Genomic DNA, 22,230 nt, shown 5'->3' with positions numbered 1-22,230 from the left:
TTCGTCATTACTTGCATTATTTATCATGTTAATTTTTGAGTTTTCTATATCTACAATTACTTTAATAAATTCACTAGATATACATATTCTCCCGTATGCATATTGGTCCCTGTTTCAATTAATTAATAGAAAATGGGACTTGGGATTGCTATAATAAAATTTACAATACATCTCATTAAGATATTTGTCCACCCATCATTAATAAGGGTCAAATTTTTATTTTATCTTTCTACTATATTTTTAATCGTTTCATATTCACTGTTTAACAAATTTTTACTGAGTAAATAAATATCTTGAGAGCATTTTAAATGTTGTTTTTAAAGATTAAAAAATTTATTCCAAATACATGGTGCATTTGAATAATTTCATAGAAAAATAGCTGTTGCGAAATTATCAATATATTTCATTAGAATATTTTTCAAAAATATAATTATTATTAGTTGAATTAAAATTAGAAAAGGAAGTTGACCTATTCCTATATCTATTTAACCTTTAATCCTACTCCTTATATCATTTATTAAAAAATTTAAATATTACCGAAAATGGATGTACATATAAAAACAAGACATAATTATGATATATAAATCAAGAGGAAAATATATCTTTCTAAAATATGATTAAAATTCGATTATTTGATCAAAAAATAAAATAAAAGTTAGGGAAACTAAAAGGGAAATTTCGTTTTACAGGGTAATTTTCCATATGTTACATCTCTGGTTCTAAGACACGCACATTTATAACCACCATTTTAATATCGGCAATTCAAAAATAATAATAAGAAATAGTTTTCAAAAAAATAATGTTGATTTAAACTTGCAGGTTAGTTGAAAGTCAAGGCTTCCTTGAATTGGACACTGTTTAGGACTTTATTAAAGACCCACCATACAGTGGGAAAGAACATTGAAATGGATAAGTAAGTGTAAACCAAAAAACAAAACTGCACTTATTGTTTATAACATTCATTTTAAAGAATCGGTTTTACATAAGGGTGAATCCCGAATAAGTTTTGCTAGTATAGTCTCATGATGATATATAAGGTTTCTAAATATGAATCGCATATATAATTAATGGTTTATTAACCCAAATTACTATTATAATTCAATTTAATTATTTATCTTGCTTAAAGCTAATCCAGCTCAGTCTAATTTATTTTCTAACCTCACAATAGGAAACTATTATTTTCAAAAAAAATTGTATTAATAAATTTCATTTATGGATATCAAGAAAAATATCTTAAAATTTAAAGTATAAATTCTGAAGATAGGAAAAAATTTTGAATTAAAAAGAAGTCATCACTTTTATTGAATGGAAAACATTGAAATATATTTTTAGTTTCAGTATCAATATAATAATATATCAAAATGTATAAACTATATAAATAAAATATATATTTCAAAAATAGACATGTTTCCCACAAAATATTTAAAAATTATCAATATAATTTGAAAAATCTTTGAGAATTCAAGCTTTTTGTCTTGTGACAGTCAAAACTGCTTTCGGAACCAAGCCTTGAAATAATATTAAAACATTATTTTATATTATTTCTAAAACTATACATAAAATATATGTTGTTTTAATCATATAAATATTTTATTGTTGCAAACATTATTATTATCAGAGGGTTAATAAATAAATATAATTAGATAAAATATACTTAATGAAATCTCTATTAAAGGTCTGCAATGGTCATGTTTTTAGCCCGCCCGCTTATTCTATGTGAGAGCGTGAGCAAGCTTTCTAAAAAAATTTAAATATCAAGCGGGTGAGTGGGCAGGTTAAAAAATACTTTTAAAAAATTAATGGGTGAATTTTAAATATTTTTCGAGCAAAATGAGCAGAACAGACGTCTATTTATTCTATTTTATTTCATAATATTGCATATTTTATAAGTTTAAAGAAAAAATACATTAAAAATAAATAAAGAACCAAACAAATCATTAAAATAATAAAAATTGGACGGGCGGGTTAAACAAAATTTTAGATAAATGTGCGTGCAGGTAAATTTAAAAAAAAGGACTGGCAAGCGTATTAAATTTTTTAAAAATGGACGGGTGGGTAAAAAATATGAATTTCTGATTTCTTACCCAGTTCAGATAATGGTTTCGACATGTCCCCTTCTGAAAATACCCTCTTTGGAAAGGGGGTCATAAGGCTAACGGGAAGAGGAGATTGAGCCGTGTCATCAAAATTATGAGTCGAATTCATTAAAACAAAAAGTCTCACCGCCGCTAATTCCTCCTTAGCACCAAAACTGTGTTTCAAAATTTTCCCGTCTATCATTCGGATCTATTTTAATAACGATAATATTTTTTTTATGATTATCCTATTTCTTTTCCCACCTTATGCAGCGTGGTAATCACGGGACAGTTATGGAAGTCTATCCAAACAAATTTATGCATTCCAAAAAAGAAATTTATATTAAAAAAATTAAATCCGTTTTATGCAAAAATTATAATTAAAAAATAAGGGAAAATCACAAAAATTGCCATTTACACCATTCCCTTTCCTTAATTTCCACCTTCATTACTTAGTAAAATTTAATTTAAGAATTTTTTTAACCTGTAAATCACATTTGTCGTACTCCTTCTTATCCAAACCGTTGCCTCTGAATACTATATCGTCATTTTCGGTAATTTGTTGATTTTCTTTGACAGATTCATGATTGTAACTATTGGTGGAAGGACAATTGTTGAGAGAATCAATAGGATTGACTTGATCAGACTCGATATAATTAAACTATGATTTTTTTAAAATTTATATAATAAAATTATTAACATCTTATAAAAAATGATTAATGTTTGAAATAGAGGTTTACAACAAAAAATAATATGGTTATTTCATAATATTGCATATTTTATAAGTTTAAGTAAAAGCATATATAAAATAAATGAAGGGCTAAACTAAGCCAACCAATAAAATAATTTTTTATAATTGAGCAAGCAAGCGAGTTAAAATCAATTCTTAGATAAATGAGTGGGAGGGTTAATTAAAAAATTATTCGTGGGGGAGCGGATTAAAATTTTGTAAAACAACGGGTGAGTGGTCGTTCGTGTTAAAATGTTATTGGAATTCTAATATTTCGAATCTCATAAAATTAAGTTTTTCTTATAATTGTGAAAAGATCAATTAAAATTTTGCTATAAATGGATTTTTTAAAATTAACTTCCAATATTGAGCATTCCCATCTATATAATATAATCTTTACAAAATGACAATTACAAATCGAGTTTCCAACTATCAAAAATAAATTACAAAATAAAATAGCGCTTCAATAAAGCTATCTTATTGGGATTTATTAAAAATAAATAAGTCATACAAATATTTATATTTAATTGTCTATTAGTCGTCAGGGGTATTCAAATATCAGAATCGAAATGTAAATTAGTAGGTCTCGACACCTTCTTTTTTTAAAGCGTACAACTTAATGTATTGGATTCGCTATGCGTGGTGAAAGCCTGTACTATTTTATATTTAAGCGAAGCGTTTTTTGAGAGTACTCAAAATTAAGCTTAAATCACAGGACCTAATGACGTGACCGTTAATGGTTTAAACCCAACTCCTATGTATAATATTTAAAAATTAATAATCTATAATATCTGACCTCCTCCCTCCTGTTACTAAAAATATATATCTAAAATAAAAAGTGTCAAAAAATGATTAACCTTTTTCATTCGGTCCATTTTATCCCTCTCTATCAAATCTTTGATGCGTTGTCTGTCATATAAAAATATGAAAATCATGAATTTAATAAGAGGAAAAGACAATTTTAACTCGATATTGCATAAGGTATTATCTAAAGTAACATACTGCCCAAAATGTAATTAGTTAAAAAGCATTATTAATATTAAGATTGTTACGGGACTTCTCAACAATTACATTAATTGAAATGTGACTTACTCAAATCCAATACTATAGTTAATTTATTTTTTAAAAAAGATGGTAATTAGAAAGGAAAAAATGATCATAATAATATTATATTTAATTATTAAAAAAAACTGAGGACATTTTATTTGCAATATTATAAACAGAATCTATTCACTATATTATATTAAAATTTTATGGGTAATTTAATTTACAAAAATTACAAGAAGTTTGAAACTTAAATCTACTGATAAACTATTTTAATCGCTATTTCGAATATTACAGAAAACAAACTCTAAATTTAATGTAAATCCGATTATCCATGATTAACGTTTACATATTTATGCAATAGAAATTTTATTTTTCTATAATCGCCATTTTAAATTTAACTAAAAAAAAATATTTCTATAATAAATGATATATTTTTCAAGAATAAATAGATAGAGAGAATTCATAACATTAAAAATCAATAAGTAGTAGTCTCCAGAAATAACGTCACTATGGAAGGCACAGGGCTCATGCACTTAAAAATTTGAATCATGTTTGAACAATATCGGCACTTTAAAACATTGTTATTTTATATTAAATGTTAATTATTTCAGATATAAAAAATTTTCATGGGGCTCGAGCCACTCTGTCACAATAATTCCCTCGAATATCATGTTGGCTTTCATCATGCTCTCTAAGAGGACGCTATAAATTACCACATAATTATCCTTTAAGAATTGTTGATTTAATTAACAACAAATTTTCACATAATGCTTCCTATCAAAGATTGCTTAAAATGACACCAGAGAATTAAATTTGTAGTATGATCTTTGGTCAAAGAGAGAGCTACTAAGAATTTTTTGCCTTTTAAATCATTAATAATCTTTATCAAAAAGATATCCTTGTTGAGACTGTGCGCGAAAATTTAGGCACTATTTTCTCCTAATCCACTATATGGGTATAACCTAATATAGGCTGAGAAGGCCCAGATGTCTTAGTGCCCAGATCAAGCTTTTCTAAAAATAGTGACAAATATTAATATGGAAAGAAATATTTTTAAATAAATTTTAACAATCTAAAATTTAATATAAAATGTGCCGCTATTGTTTAAAACTTGGGAAGAGAAAATAGTTCCTTTTTAAGTACTAATGTGTATTACCTGGATGTTTATATAAAATTAAAAATGGATAATAATCTTTCAAGCAATTAATTATTTTACAATTATTCACCCATTATTGCTTATCTACCTTAAATCATGTCCTAATTTTTATTTGGTTAAGATTACTATTTTTCCTTATTAATTTCTTCTTTCATATAATGTTTAAAATGGCTACAGTTATTTATATTTGTTGCATGACATTTTATCAAAGTGTGCTAAGAATTCTATTGCCTTGCGAAGTTTATTAAATCTTGTGTAGGAAAAAAAGTGACATTTTTTATTACTTTTGTAATGTTTTCATTCAAATATTTTTATCCAATATCAAATATCTAACACTCTTTGATACTATAACAATTATAATGCTCAATGAAAAACTCTTTCAAGATCAACTAATTCACTTAGGATCATCGGTTGGAGGCAACTCAGCTGTTTGCACCGTTCTGGATTCAACCCATGAGACTCTTATCAAATTGTGTGATATCCTTTTCCTCAGTGGCCCCTACAACGGGGGGGGGGTCCGAAGCAACTGCTTAAGTAAATTTGAGTGGGGGTACTTTTTTAATTATTTAATTCTTTTACTGTTTTGTTACATCCACCATGATCAAGTGATTTCTGGTTTATAAATGTAATAATAAGACCCCCCCCCCTCCCAACTTAATATTTAATTTAATATAAATTGACGGAAACTTTGGTCGATGTTTAGTAAATTAAGTTGTTATCCGAGATTTCTTGTCATAAATTATTTTTCCAATTTTATAATATGCCTAAAAATATTAACCAAAAAAAATACAAATGCCTAATTAAAAATTGCAAATCGCATAATATAAGAGATGATTAGAAACTGGATTACTTATAGTATTAAAATGAATATAGGGTTTTGCTTAACATGTCTCTTATTTGGAGGTCTACACACAAATTCAAAATGGACATGTGAAGGTCTAGATAAATGGCAGAATATTAATCGTGATATTATTCTGCATGAATCTTCACAGGCACATATGATAGCCGATTATGGAAGGCTTTCTCACAATAAAAATTCAATATTATAATTTTTAACACCCCAGAAAGAATGTGTAGATAATAACCGTTCTATCATAAGAATTAAAATAAGATGTTTAGATTATTTAATATCTCGTAACCAAGCCTTCTAGGGGAACAGGCAACAAGAAGACAATATGATGGCCCTTATTAAGCTTATTGCAGATTCTGAACCTGTACTAAAAATGTATATACAACAAAATGAAGAAAGAAAAAGGGATTAAAAACGAAATTATATTCAAATTTATTATCATATAATAACATAAATATTCTCATTGAAATCATGAAAAATATGGTTATAAAAAAATTCAAAATCATTTAACAGGTGCTTTTCAATCATAGTTGATGGCACATATGATGTTTCAAAATCAGAAGCAATAGCTTTGATAGTAAGATATGTTGAAAATAGTGAGACGCCGAAGCCTGTTGAAAGACTGATTGACATATATTGTAGGGGAAATATAACAGGTCTCGATATTAAGCATAATATAATATCCAAACTCGGCTCGATTAATTTACCCCTTGAATTTCAAGTAGGGCAAAGTTATGATGGCGCCTCAAACATGAGTGGAAGAATCAATAGTGTGCAGGCCTTGATTAAAGCAGAGGCGCCAAAGGCAGCTTTTATGCCTTATTGTCATCGATTAAATTTAATCATTGTTCAATTATGCCAATCAATTAAAGAACTTCGAAATGTTCTAGGAATACTAGATGAGATTTATATCTATTTTAATGGTGTAAAAAGATATGAGATACTCAAAAAATGTCAGTGTAATGGTCTGAAAAAATCGCAACGATTTCTACGCATCAAGAACCACTCGGTAATAGTATTTTATTTATTTAGATTTAAAATGTTTTTTTCATTTAGAAGCTGGCTATCGTCATATAAAGCTATTGTAAAATTTTTTCTACTTTATGATGCCTTGAGGGCAGCTTTAAAGGATTCTGAAGATCCTGCCACTTCCATTATGGCGTTCTATAGTCTTTAGAATAGAAAAATTTGATTTTATCTTATCACTTTGTGTTTTGGATAAAATATTTTGGCTTGTACAAAATTGCAAACCATTTCGAAGGATTAGGGTTTGCAATAAATCAAATTCAATTGGCAAAAGATTGCTTGATTAATTTGAGAAGTATAATATAAATTATTGTCTTAATTATTTTTTAATCTAATAGATAATAACACTGAATTTTTGGATGTTTTTTCAAAGGCACAAGATTTTGTGAAAGAGAAAAATCTACCTTTTGATTTTGAAAGTTCTAGACTTCAAACATTACAATCCAAAAAGGAGAGGTATATATACTTTCATCATTAAATATAGAAATTTTTTTAGCTTTAAAATAGGTGTGTTTTATACTGCACTCGATTTAATTATTATGCAGTTTAACGAAAGATTTAATGATGATTAGATGAAATTTTTACATCAAACATCATTTTTAACGCCAAAGGGAATGGCAGAAAAATCAATTATTAAAAAGATATCGAGGATATCTGTGAATTTTACAATTTAAATTCAAGTCAAATTTTCGAAGAAATGTTGAAGTTTAGAAATCTTTATAAGATGGCCAAAATGTGGAATGTAATTATTACTCTTTTCAGGGGGGTATTCTGCTTCATTCGCTCAGAAAGTGTAGGGGCCACTGCTTTTCCTCCTTTCCTCTCTTTTTTTTGTTGAACAGCTTTTAATATACCGCGCATTCTTTACACTCTAAGGATTACTCCTGTTTAAAATATCCTGGCCCTTTGGAAGTATATGAAACGGGAATCAAGGTACTTACCGAAGACATGTTTGGACTCAAGCAACTCTCCCAAAAAAATTCACGGTTTTGGCATCAGATCTTCTGACTTAGCTTTAACATTCTTTATCTCAAGTTGATTATTAACACCAATTATTACCGTTCACTCTCCTGTGGACGATTCGTCGTATACTAAGGCATTAGATCTATGGAGATCTAGAATTTGATACCCCTTAAGAGAGGTCAATTTCTAGATTGGGACTATTCCTGTATAAATCCCCAAGCCCTTACATCTTAGCAAAAACATCTTGGACATCAAAGAGCTATCCAAAATTAATAAATATCCAGAAATATACAATGAACACATTTTTATACCTATAATCTCTTCTACATTAACCGAATTTGGCAGCCATGCTTTTACCTTCAAGGAACTCGGTTCTATTATTCGTAAAACCACTGATGAAACTAGGTAAGGTTTTTACCTTAAGCAAAGACTCTCCATTGCTATTCATAAATCGAATTACACCTGTTTCATTGGAAGCCTCCTTCCTAAGGAGCTTACATAACTTTTTTTAATAATCCTTTTACTTATTTTATTTTTTTTGTATATCCTTTTTACATATATAAATTTTATCATTGCTTAAAAAAATGTCTTCTATTTGACCTTCATTATATATGTTTTTTACAACATATATGTATATATACATAATAGATCGAAAAATGTAAGAATTTGAATACTAAATCAAGGTTTGTTAATTTTAATTAAAAGGATATAAGATGTTAAAAAGAAACCCGATCGAAGCCCGGGGAAAAAAATAGTGACGTCCCTGCGGGCAATAAAACAGCAACAATTTTAAAACTCTATCTTTATTTTCATAAAAATCTAAAATAACTTGGCCATTTGATCTTCCATTTTTTCCCTTTTCCTTTCATCCGCCATTTTGAGCAATTCTTGTTCCCTTATCCTAATGTAATATAAAAAAATTTAAATATTTCAATTTTTTTAAATAATATATACTGATAATAACAATTTAATAATTAATAATTAAAATTTTGTTGCAGCAACTAAGCACAACCTTAGAATCAAGCCCAAAGCTTAAAAATGGAGGGAATTTATTTTTCACTCAACTAATACATATGTGAGAGATAACATGAAGAGTTTGTTTAGTTCTTAAATTTAAATTTTTGCATAAGTAATTCCCCGATTTTGAATATAATATATGCCTTGAATCGGGCTTGATAAATGTTTCAAATTTCATCAGCATTCGAGTCATTTCGCTGATTTAATATGAGACAAAACGGAAAAGAATTCTAAGGGTATGTTCGAGAAGACGAAGTTTTCGACATCTAGCTGGACTCCCAATCCAATATTAATTTCCTTAAAAGATGAATCCAAATTATCCGTTAAGTGTAACCTCTGATACAAATATCTAAGCGAATCGATTTAAGAACACATTTTATCAATTTTAGTGTATTTTTGAAATATTATTATGTGATCAATATTAAATTATTTGTTCATTACTAAAATTGATGCTGTAATCATATTTAAATCAATTAAATAATATTGTATTATTGCTGTCGACGGCTATGAATTACGATGTTGAAATTCATAAGCTTAGTGTTGCCTCAAGAAAAATACACCTTAAAATATTAATATACAACTAGTGTTGTTAAACGGCTAAGCCGAGTCGACTTAGCTATGACTCGAGCCTAGTTTCTAGTCGATAAAACAGCTCAGACTCGAGTCGACTAAATGAGCCGCATTAGTCGGCTCGCTTAGTCGGCTCGCTTAGTCGGCTCATTTAGTCGGCTCGCTTAGTCGGCTCACTTAGTCGGCTCGCTTAGTCGGCTCACTTAGTCGGCTCGCTTAGTCGGCTCATTTATGGCTCGCTTAGTCGGCTCACTTAGTCGGCTCACTTAGTCGGCTCACTTAGTGGACTCAGAGGTTAGCTTGAGTTTAATTTAAATTTAGAGTCAAAATTTATTTTTATGTTATTGAGATATTTTAAATAATAATGTAGAATTTTATTTATTTATTTTTAGTGAATAATTTATTTTATTTATATTTAATGTTAATATTTTATTATTATCAAACAAAAAATTTTTTTAACTTTTATTAATATGTTTTGATCTTATAATAAAAATGGATTTATTTATTTGATTTTTTTTAAATAAAAAAAAATTCATATTTTTGTCGAGCTAAAAATTTTAAGCAAAAAATAATTTTTGAACAAAAATATTGAAACATATTTTGTTGATTTTTTATTAATTTTTAACTTTTTTAAGAAATACTTTTGTTAATTTTATCATAAATAAATAATCTTTTAGGTCAAATCTTCTATAGTTTTTTTATATTATTTTCATAAATATATCTATATTTTAAGTTTATTATTAGAGGTGGCTTTTTCTAAATATTTTTTTAATAAATATATTTATATTTTAAGAATATTAAAAGAGGTGGTTTTTCTAAATTATTTTTTTATTAATATTTATGTCAAACTTTTTTTTAATGCCGCAATTGTCATATGCGTTATTTTTTAAGATTTTTGGACACAAAAGGGTTATAATATAATTTATATTGTAAAGATATTATATTATAAATTCAATGAAGATGTTCCCTGGAAAAATGATAATTATCATAATAGGTAGGTATATTTTTGAACATATAAGATTTTTTTGTGACGCTAATGGGCAAAAATATGTTTCTTTAACTGGTAAAATTTAATGTAGATGTACCCTAGATAAATGACAATTGTCATAATAGTTATTTTTAAAGTTTTTCGAATTTTTTTGACGTAAATGGGCTAAAATAAGCATTGCTAACATGTTAAAATAAAATTTAAGTGAAGATGTACCCTAGATAAGTGACAATTGTCATAATCGTTGAAGTTTTTCGAATTTTTTTGACGTAAATGGGCTAAAATAAGCATTGCTAACATGTTTAAATAAAATTTTAGTGAAGATGTACGATAGATAAGTGACAATTGTCATAATCGTTGTTTTTAAAGTTTTTCGAATTTTTTTGACGTAAATGGGCTAAAATAAGCATTGCTAACATGTTTAAATAAAATTTAAGTGAAGATGTACCCTAGATAAGTGACAATTGTCATAATCGTTTTTTTTAAAGTTTTTCGAATTTTTTTGACGTAAATGAGCTAAAATAAGCATTGCTAACATATTTAAATAAAATTTTAGTGAAGATGTACGATAGATAAGTGACAATTGTCATAATCGTTGTTTTTAAAGTTTTTCGAATTTTTTTGACGTAAATGGGCTAAAATAAGCACTGCTAACATGTTTAAATAAAATTTTAGTGGAGATGTACCATAGATAAGTCACAATTGTCATAATCTTTGTCTTTAAAGTTTTTTGAATTTTTTTGTCGTAAATGGGCTAAAATAAGCATTGCTAACATGTTTAAATAAAATTTTAGTGAAGATGTACCATAGATAAGTGACAATTGTCATAATCGTTGTTTTTAAAGTTTTTCGAATTTTTTTGACGTAAATGGGCTAAAATAAGCATTGCTAACATGTTAAAATAAAATTTTAGTGAAGATGTACGATAGATAAGTGACAATTGTCATAATCGTTGTTTTTAAAGTTTTTCGAATTTTTTTGACGTAAATGGGCTAAAATAAGCATTGCTAACATGTTTAAATAAAATTTAAGTGAAGATGTACCCTAGATAAGTGACAATTGTCATAATCGTTGTTTTTAAAGAGTTTCGAATTTTTTTGACGTAAATGAGCTAATATAAGCATTGCTAACATATTTAAATAAAATTTTAGTGAAGATGTACGATAGATAAGTGACAATTGTCATAATCGTTGTTTTTAAAGAGTTTCGAATTTTTTTGACGTAAATGGGCTAAAATAAGCATTGCTAACATGTTTAAATAAAATTTTAGTGAAGATGTACCCTAGATAAGTGACAATTGTCATAAAATCGTTGTTTTTAAAGTTTTTTGAATTTTTTTGACGTAAATGGGCTAAAATAAGCATTGCTAACATGTTTAAATAAAATTTTAGTGAAGATGTACCATAGATAAGTGACAATTGTCATAATCGTTGTTTTTAAAGTTTTTCGAATTTTTTTGACGTAATTGAGCTAAAATAAGCATTGCTAACATGTTTAAATAAAATTTTAGTGGAGATGTACCATAGATAAGTGACAATTGTCATAATCGTTGTTTTTAAAGGAATTTTTTTGACGTAATTGAGCTAAAATAAGCATTGCTGACAATTGTCGCATTAAAAAAAAGTTTGACATAAATATTAATAAAAAATAGAAATAAATTAAAAAGGAATAACTAAAATAAATAAAAGTTAAAGAAAAATTGACAAAAATTTAAAAAATATTATGATTTTCTTAGTACATCTTCACTAAATTTTTATTTAAACATGTTAGCAATGCTTATTTTAGCCCAATTACGTCAAAAAAATTCCTTTAAAAACAACGATTATGACAATTGTCACTTATCTATGGTACATCTCCACTAAAATTTTATTTAATAATGTTAGCAATGCTTATTTTAGCCCAATTACGTCAAAAAAATTCGAAAACTTGAAAAACAACGATTATGACAATTGTCACTTATCTATGGTACATCTCCACTAAAATTTTATTTAATAATGTTAGCAATGCTTATTTTAGCCCAATTACGTCAATAAAATTCGAAAAACTTTAAAAACAACGATTATGACAATTGTCACTTATCTATGGTACATCTCCACTAAAATTTTATTTAAACATGTTAGCAATGCTTATTTTAGCCCATTTACGTCAAAAAAATTCGAAAAACTTTAAAAACAACGATTATGACAATTGTCACTTATCTATGGTACATCTCCACTAAAATTTTATTTAATAATGTTAGCAATGCTTATTTTAGCCCAATTACGTCAAAAAAATTCGAAAAACTTTAAAAACAACGATTATGACAATTGTCACTTATCTATGGTACATCTCCACTAAAATTTTATTTAAACATGTTAGCAATGCTTATTTTAGCCCATTTACGTCAAAAAAATTCGAAAAACTTTAAAGACAAAGATTATGACAATTGTCACTTATCAATGATACATCTCCACTAAAATTTTATTTAAACATGTTAGCAATGCTTATTTTAGCCCATTTACGTCAAAAAAATTCGAAAAACTTTAAAAACAACGATTATGACAATTGTCACTTATCTAGGGTACATCTTCACTAAAATTTTATTTAAACATGTTAGCAATGCTTATTTTAGCCCATTTACGACAAAAAAATTCAAAAAACTTTAAAGACAAAGATTATGACAATTGTGACTTATCTATGGTACATCTCCACTAAAATTTTATTTAAACATGTTAGCAGTGCTTATTTTAGCCCATTTACGTCAAAAAAATTCGAAAAACTTTAAAAACAACGATTATGACAATTGTCACTTATCTATCGTACATCTTCACTAAAATTTTATTTAAATATGTTAGCAATGCTTATTTTAGCTCATTTACGTCAAAAAAATTCGAAAAACTTTAAAAAAAACGATTATGACAATTGTCACTTATCTAGGGTACATCTTCACTTAAATTTTATTTAAACATGTTAGCAATGCTTATTTTAGCCCATTTACGTCAAAAAAATTCGAAAAACTTTAAAAACAACGATTATGACAATTGTCACTTATCTATCGTACATCTTCACTAAAATTTTATTTAAACATGTTAGCAATGCTTATTTTAGCCCATTTACGTCAAAAAAATTCGAAAAACTTCAACGATTATGACAATTGTCACTTATCTAGGGTACATCTTCACTTAAATTTTATTTTAACATGTTAGCAATGCTTATTTTAGCCCATTTACGTCAAAAAAATTCGAAAAACTTTAAAAATAACTATTATGACAATTGTCATTTATCTAGGGTACATCTACATTAAATTTTACCAGTTAAAGAAACATATTTTTGCCCATTAGCGTCACAAAAAAATCTTATATGTTCAAAAATATACCTACCTATTATGATAATTATCATTTTTCCAGGGAACATCTTCATTGAATTTATAATATAATATCTTTACAATATAAATTATATTATAACCCTTTTGTGTCCAAAAATCTTAAAAAATAACGCATATGACAATTGCGGCATTAAAAAAAAGTTTGACATAAATATTAATAAAAAAATAATTTAGAAAAACCACCTCTTTTAATATTCTTAAAATATAAATATATTTATTAAAAAAATATTTAGAAAAAGCCACCTCTAATAATAAACTTAAAATATAGATATATTTATAAAAATAATATAAAAAAAACTATAGAAGATTTGACCTAAAAGATTATTTATTTATGATATAATCAAAAAAAGAATAAAATTTTATGATAAAACAAAAGAATTAAATTTCTTCAAAAAATTAGCAAAATATGTTTCAAAAATATTTTTTTCTTAAAATTTTTAGCTCAAAAATATTAATTTTTTTTTATTTAATAAATCCATTTTTATTATAATCAAATCAAAACATATTATTTGCATTAAATAAAATATAAATAAAATAAATTATTTTACTAAAAATAAATAAATAAAATTCTACATTATTATTTAAAATTTCTCAATAACTTTAAAATAATTTTTGGCTCTAAATTTAAAATAAACTCAAGCTACCCTCTGAGCCGACTAAGTGAGCCGACTAAGCGAGCCGACTAAGTGAGCCGACTAAGCGAGCCGACTAAGTGAGCCGACTAAGCGAGCCGACTAAGCGAGCCGACTAAGCGAGCCGACTAAGCGAGCCGACTAAGTGAGCCGACTCATGCGGCTCCTTGATCGGCTTGAGTCGGAGCCGTTTTTTACGACTACGACTCGAGTCGCAAGTCGTAAGAACTCGACTTTTTAACAACACTATATACAACCACAGCAGAATATTATAAAATAACTTTTTTTAAATTATTATATATCATTAAACTTAAATTAGAAAAATATTTTTAAACATAAAACACTCATTTCTTTAATAATTTTTTTAACACAAAATTATTCTGAAAATATATCAGATAATGGAATTGCCAAAATAACATAGTTGGCTAATTTACTCTGATGATATTGAAGGATGTAGATAAATTAGAATTAAGTTGACAGTTTGTGGCATTAATATTTATGGATAATCTCCCCAAAAATAATAAGTATTATTTAAACTGACGTATATCTTAGCCACCATACCCATAATGATATGCACTAATGAGGGTTTCATTTCACATTAAAGAGGAATAATGATGGATATCAGAACTGGTTCTGAAAATAGATATTCGTTTTTTCTATATATAGAAAAATCATATTTACGACCAAGTTCTATCATAAAAGGAGTTAAATTTTAAAATATAGGTCGCATCTACCTATATATAGTTTAGCATTTAATTTATTTTCTGACGCTGAATTTCTGAGATCCAGTAGTTAGGGATATGATGACTAATGTTAATACATCAATTTCTTATAGCAAAATTACCAAATACACCATGTTTATCTAATTGCGCAATAAACATTGTTATTTTATTACAGTCATCTACCGATTTGATAATTGTGATGTTTTTTGGAAAACATAGATTTAGATTATAAATTCAATATGAAATAATGAATATAATATTTAGTGTTTTTTTGCCGAATCCTTAACAAAATACTAAGAAAATTTTTAGTAACATCCCCTTGCTGTAAAAATAAATATCAATAGTATAAAGCAATATGAAATTAGATTAGATTTGGACTCTAGTTACTGAACACATTCAAAGAATGTTGTTTTTGTTTCCTAGAACAAATCAATGAGCGAAAAGGTATTTTGTTAATTTAGAGAGTAAAATTAAACCTATATCCACGCTCATTTTTTCTAATGATAATAGTTCGGGTGAAGTTATTGAACAGGATGATTTAGAGAAATTGATACAACTTAAAGAAAGGGAGGAGAAAATACTTAAAAGAAGGCCAACGATTGCAGAGAAAAGTATTGGAACGATAATGATTGAATTTGGGCGATTTTAAAAGATTGGATAAGAAGGAAAATATTTTGCATTTTTAGCTGCTAAACTGCAGTACCCTGATTTATATATTTTATTCGTAATCTTATTTGCTATTCCTGCAACCCAAGTTAATTTATTATATTTTCACATAAATATATATAATATTAGTGTTGAAGGATCTTTTTCACATTTGAAATTCATTCTATCACTAATCGAGGATGAGCGAACAACTCATGGAAGAATTATGCTAATACGTCTAAATAATTTTTTTTAAATTGATACATGACTATGTTTTATATTTTCAAATATATTTTGCCCATAAATAAAATAAAAATTCTAATTTTTATACTAAATTTATGTCTAGTTTTTTAATTTTGATTTAAAAATATAATTTTTTTTTATCAATTGAACCACCTACTTAAATTATATTACGCTTGAATCGAACCCGGCTACTTGCTCAAATGTTTTACTAATTGGGGCGGACCCTCTACAAGGATAATATCGTTGAAGTCTGCTGATCCTTCCAATCTTAAACTTAAATAGCCATGAAGGTAATTCATATCTCTACAGCATTCTATTCATAAAACACTACTGTACCCTATCTATTATATCACCAAGTTTGCAATATATATGTTTATATCCTTTTTCTATCTAATAGGTGTAGTGGAAGGTAGATTTGGGATGCTTAAACGTTTCACGCTTTTAAAATGTTACTGACCCCTGAGGAAACTTAATGGGTTTTATATAACTTTATTGTGTGTCATTTCAGAAACAGTGAATATTGGTAGGTAAAAATTATATTATGTATGGAAGCGGTAATAGTTTCTACTTAAAAAAGAAATGAGGTCGATTTTCGATTAGACAAAAATCAAAGGAAAAGAGATAAAATGGGGATAATTAAGCGAAAGGAAGGAACAAAAATTTTCGAATAAAACATTTTATGAGTCAACGTATTTCAAAAATAAGTTAGTGATATTTATTACCCTGCATTCACAGTTAGCGAAAATTCGCCAATAAGTAAACAGAAGAATTATTGTATACTTCGCAGCTAATCCACGCTAACTATGAATGCAGGGTTAGCTGATTTTCCAGGTAATCATTGATTTTAGAGAGAGTGTGCTTAAAATGGGTGTAGAAAAAAGAGGCACAAAATTTTAATATATTTTTTTTTATTATTAAAAATTAAATATAAATGGTTCATAGTTTAAATGAATTCAAAATATAAGTTAAATCTTATTTTAAATTCATAAAAAAAACAAAAAATTCAAATATTTAATGTTTTGGACAAAGTTCTAAAATTGTATATATACAGTCAAACCTGTCTAATTTGAACTCTTGATGGGCAATTTCCTAAAAAAAAATTTGTGTCCCAATCAAATTCCTATTAAAAAATGCCTTGACAAGTTTGACTGCAGCAAAACCTGACTAATTTGGGCATCGCATTTTTTTAATACATAGTAGTTAATAGGAATATGATTGAGACTAAATATTTTGGTCAAATTAGGGAATTGCCCGAAAACAAAAACCCAAATTAAATAAGTTTTACTATATATAAATAATTACTTTTCTTTGATAGTTAAAAATTCTTTGCCTTGCTTCCTCCTTTGTTGTTCTCTTTTTCTGGATTCTTCTTCTTCTTCTTTCTCTTTTTCTAATCTGCGTTTCTCTAAAGTTTTTTGTAATCTATTAAAATAACATTACAATTGTGAAATGATTTATGACGAAATTATTTTATAACTTTACATTCTTTAATTCAGTAAAACTTCCAAAGGTGACCATTTCCAAGGCCAATATAGTTATTCCTATTAGATATTATATATAAAACGTTTACGAAAAAATCGTTTATGACCATTAAAGAAATCATATAACGCACCTCTCCCAACCAACTCTTTCAAATCCGAAAAAATTTGATATATATACTATAGTTAGAACAGAAACAAAATATGATTCTAGCTTTTATATTACCTGAGATTAAGGTTAAAAGTCAAAAATTTTATATTTTTACCTCTTTCAGATATAAACTAATTATTTATTAATTAAAAACTAAATCAATTTAAATATTAAAATTTGAAGTCATCACTAAAGATAGTAAGGTAAAAAAAATAAAATATTTAAATTTTTGTTACACTGGTCTCTTAAATTTGAAATAATATTTTTAAATGATAAGAAAAGTATTTACAATTTTTATAAGAAATCACTTTATTGTTTAACTGTCTAATTTTCTTTCAATAATTTGTGCGGCCAACAAATAATATGTCTAAAAAATGAATATACATAAATATTTTAACGAATAAAAGCTTTTCTAAAAAATTGTTATAAAATATTTGATGAAATAATCAATTCATTGACAATATAATGAATATCAGGGATGTGAGCCCGAACACTAGTGTTTTTGCTGAATCCGAACCCTTTTCAAAAGTTGAAAGTTCAAGGTATCCAAAAATAAAATTACAAATTTCTTAAAATAATAATTTTTACAAATAAATGAATTCATGCAGACAAAGAGATTTTCGCCGACCATGTTTCAAATTTTTTTGCTTCCATTTTGGTAATCACAATTAGTCTTGTTAAATGGCTTGATTTGAGTTTTAAAAATGTCTAACTCACCCAAAAAAATATTAGCAAGCCTGAAGATTTTGTTCACAGATAACACAAAGGTTTGGACAACTATTAATGTAATCTAAAGGCTTAATATTTTTCTAAATAAAATATTGAGTTAGCAGTTTTTAAAAATAAGCTCAAATCGAGCCATTTAACAACACTAATCATAATCAGTTAATAAATAATCTATTATTTTTAATCGAAGATCCTTATCATTTTAAGACATTCATTTTTAACTTACTATGGACGATGACCAATCTAATAAAAATTTAAGATTTTTTCAGATTATCAAAAATTTATTTAGTTCTTGGTTCAGAAAATTTAAAGAATAAAATGATTTGGTTTTAATTAACTAGGGAGTGCCAAAAAAACGATCTGATATCATCATTATTTTGGGTTATTTTATGATTGTATATATTGTACTGGGATATGAAATCCATGGGATTAAAAATTTTTTCAATTTTAATTCATATACTGAAGGCAATTTTTAAATTTGAAAAATCTGATTTGGCTGGAAATATATTCTAGCATGTATAGCCAACACACTGTAAATTTAAAACAATTCTGCTGTAACTTTTGAGCTATTCTTAATTTTTAACATAAATTTTATATAAATACACAATGTTTATGGCAAAAATTGTCTGAAATTCATAGGGTAAGTACTCAACAAACATAATGATATATAAAAAATCTAACTAATTAAAAAAAAAGTGTAGAAATGTGATATATTTGTAAGAAAATAATTTAAAATGAGTCAAATAGAGCCATAAACTTTATCCATGTTTTAAATGAGATGAATAATATTAGGAATAAAAAAAATACACTCAACTTAGCCATGAGAAAAGAAAAATTTCATGCTTTATTTATAGTTTAGTTATTTTTATTACATAAAATTCGTGTTGGAAACGAGCGCGTTCATAGTGAACGAACTTCATTCTTTGAAAAAAATGATGAATTAGTTCTTTTTATTTTTGACGAACTTTGAACGTGAACGCGTTCCTTTTTTTATGACGAACGCGTTCGAATTTAACGTTCGTTCAATATTAAAAACACTTTATTTTTATTTGTTTGAAAAATTTAATGTTAATCCAATTTTTTTAAGAAAAAAGTTATATTTTATAATCAACTGTTTTTCCTTTTTCACATTTAAATTTTTTAAACACGCCATTATTATAGTCTATTAATTTGAATATTATTGTTTATATTTTAATTTAATAGATTAGTATAAGCATGGATATTATTATTTCATCATAATTATCTGATTCTGAATTCAAAATTAGATGAATTAACACCATGGCCCAAATTTGATAAATATTTTACAGTAACATCCTATATTGAAGGAACTAATTCAATACTTACCAAATGTAAAATGTGCCCTCTTCAAGTTCCAATTCAAAACGACATTTGATTATAAAATTACTAATATAATATATTATAACTAAGTAAAATCATTAAATTTGAAGAAAAAATGCATTTGAGCTACATGACGCCAACCGATAGTTATTTTAACAATAAAAAAATTAGTAGCCTAAAATATGGTCAAACATTGATAGACGAAATATTAAATGGGATTAATAAAAGATATTAAACCTATCACCTTCAAATTAATTATACATATATTTTATTTTTTTAAAGATTTGAACATATATATATATATAAAGATCAATAAGTTCTTTCTGTAATTATTAATCCAGTATTCAAGCTTCAATGGCATGGATAAAACTTCCACACAACAAATCTATAAAAAATTGAAGCGAAGGACAAAACAATAAATGTTTTTAATAAATTCCCCATGTTAAGAGTTGTTTATAAAATATAATACTGCAAAGAGTGTGTTTACTGCCAAGCGTTCCTCTCTATCAAATTTTTAAAACTAATGTTAATATAATTAATAAGAAATTTTTTTTATAATATAAATATCTTTTTATTTGTTATATTATGTTGTATTTATAATTATATTATCAAAATAAAATATCTAATATATTGCGTTAAAAAAATATAAAACATTTATTTATATTAAATTAAATTAAAAAAAAATTTATTATAAAATTTTGAATGAACGTGAATTCATTCCTTTTGTTTGGAAGTGAACGTGAACAGGTTCAATTTTTTTCAATGAACGTTGAATGTGTTCAATTTTTTTAGAAATGTTTACAACACTACATAGAATATTATTACCTTTTTTTTATTATTTTAGAAAGATATAAAATAAAAATTAATGTAAATATCAGATTGATATTGGTTATCAGATTGAATTCATATGAATATCAAAAAATATCAGAGAGGGTGAATGAATAATTTGTGGAACTGTATACTAATTATTTATCCAAAATGGGTTTAAAAGGGGGGTTTATCTTTATTAGCTCCTAATAATCAGGTAATATAAAAGCTAGGATGAAAGGGCAAGTTCTAATAAACAGCAAACTATTTGACAGTTTTGGCTTCATAGAGAAGATATAATGACAAATGCAAAACCTCAAGCAAATTTCTTCATTAATTGTACAATAAGAATAAATATTTTATAATATATATATAGTTTATTATTTTATAAATATTTTCAAATAAAATAGTGAAAGAGTTTTGTATAGTTTTGGAGTTATATATATTTAAGGTAGGTAGTAATCATTTTTAGATAGCTCAATATTAATACAACTTTGTGCTAAGGTAAGTATTCCTTGGTTAAAAAATAAATTATTTTGCTATTTATGTAGATAATTAGGTAAAGAAAATGCCTTGTAACATAACAAAAATTTATAAAATGTGTTAATAATACCTTTATAGAAGTTTTACAGCATGTGTAATTTAATTTAAGATGTCATAAAACATATTTTTTTACTCTTCAACTTTAAGTTTTTTTTCTTCCTCTGTTAATGGTTTTAATTCTTCATTACTCTCTTCAAAATCAGCATGACCAGTTTTAGAAGCATGAATGGCTGCTATTTCATCATTTTTAAATAATTTTTGACATCTACAAGTAAATTTAAAAAATTATTGAGAGAAAAAACTTACATTTTGCATTTAAATGTGTTAGACTTTTTATTATTTTCTAACTTATCATCCTCAACCTTTTGACTGATTAATGAATCAAGAGTTTGTTGACCAGCAGATTTTGATGGATCAAATGAATCAACACTTTTTTGATCAGTTGATTTTGATGGCAGGGTAGTTTGTAGGGAATCATTAGCATTTTCAAAAACTTCGTTTTCTTCCATCCTAAACAACTATCATATAAAGAAATTTAAATAAATAACCATGTGATGAGTTGGCCAATATCTTGACTGCCTGTGGTCAAAATAGCCTGAAAACTATTTAAAAAATTTAGTTAACTATATCAAAAATTAAAACATTTTTTGCAAAGGAAATCCCATTTCCATTAATAAGTCAGTAGAGGTAGTTTCCTCGGCCATCGATTTAAAAAAATTCGCTTAAAAAGACGGCACTTTATCGAAATAAAATGATAAACCAAATCATATTTTGCATTATAATAATTACATCGTTTTTCTAATATAGCTCTACTGTCCTAATAACCAGATTAGTGTTGTTAAACGACTCATCCGAATCGGCTTAACTACGACTCAAGTCGAGTTTTTAGTCAAAAAATCAACTCAAAACTCAAGTCGAGTTTTTAGTCGATAAGTCGACTCATTTTTACGACTCGAGTTCCGAACTTGAGTCTTGAACTCGAATTATGTTGAACTAGAGTTATGAACTCGAGTCGTGAACTCAGTTATGAATTTGAATCGTGAACTCAACAGGTTATCTTAAATTTATGAAACTTGATTAGTTATATAGTGTTGTTAATTGGTTGGTTGGCTCTTAAAATCTGTAATGAGCACGAACCCCGATCACAGATCCGTGGTTC

At 26.5% G+C, this 22,230-nt stretch overlaps 1 protein-coding gene across 2 annotated transcripts; it reads right to left on the bottom strand.

The window, feature by feature from the left end:
* Nucleotides 1-1,296: 1,296 nt before the first annotated feature.
* On the bottom strand, nucleotides 1,297-21,836 carry LOC135923415 (UBX domain-containing protein 1-A-like). Of its 2 annotated transcripts, XM_065458143.1 has the most exons (11): nucleotides 21,714-21,836; nucleotides 21,620-21,673; nucleotides 21,378-21,581; nucleotides 21,205-21,336; nucleotides 17,331-17,450; nucleotides 8,677-8,748; nucleotides 3,663-3,714; nucleotides 2,560-2,736; nucleotides 2,085-2,286; nucleotides 1,655-1,737; nucleotides 1,297-1,508 (listed from the first exon to the last, which is right to left on the bottom strand). In XM_065458143.1, the coding sequence occupies exons 1-10, from the start codon at nucleotides 21,773-21,775 to the stop codon at nucleotides 1,670-1,672; spliced, it is 1,143 nt and encodes a 380-aa protein (XP_065314215.1). In that variant the 5' UTR covers nucleotides 21,776-21,836; the 3' UTR covers nucleotides 1,297-1,508; nucleotides 1,655-1,669. The 2 variants fall into 2 exon arrangements, with proteins under 2 accessions (XP_065314215.1, XP_065314216.1); XM_065458144.1 differs by lacking the exon at nucleotides 1,655-1,737.
* Nucleotides 21,837-22,230: the final 394 nt, after the last annotated feature.

Source organism: Gordionus sp. m RMFG-2023, chromosome 2 (genome assembly GCF_954871325.1).
Source record: "Gordionus sp. m RMFG-2023 chromosome 2, tfGorSpeb1-WG-v2, whole genome shotgun sequence".
In the NCBI taxonomy this organism is placed as follows: Eukaryota; Metazoa; Nematomorpha; class Gordioida; order Chordodea; family Parachordodidae; genus Gordionus; species Gordionus sp. m RMFG-2023.
The sequence above is the reverse complement of the archived record's forward strand: the minus strand, read 5'-3'. Positions and strand labels throughout refer to the sequence as shown.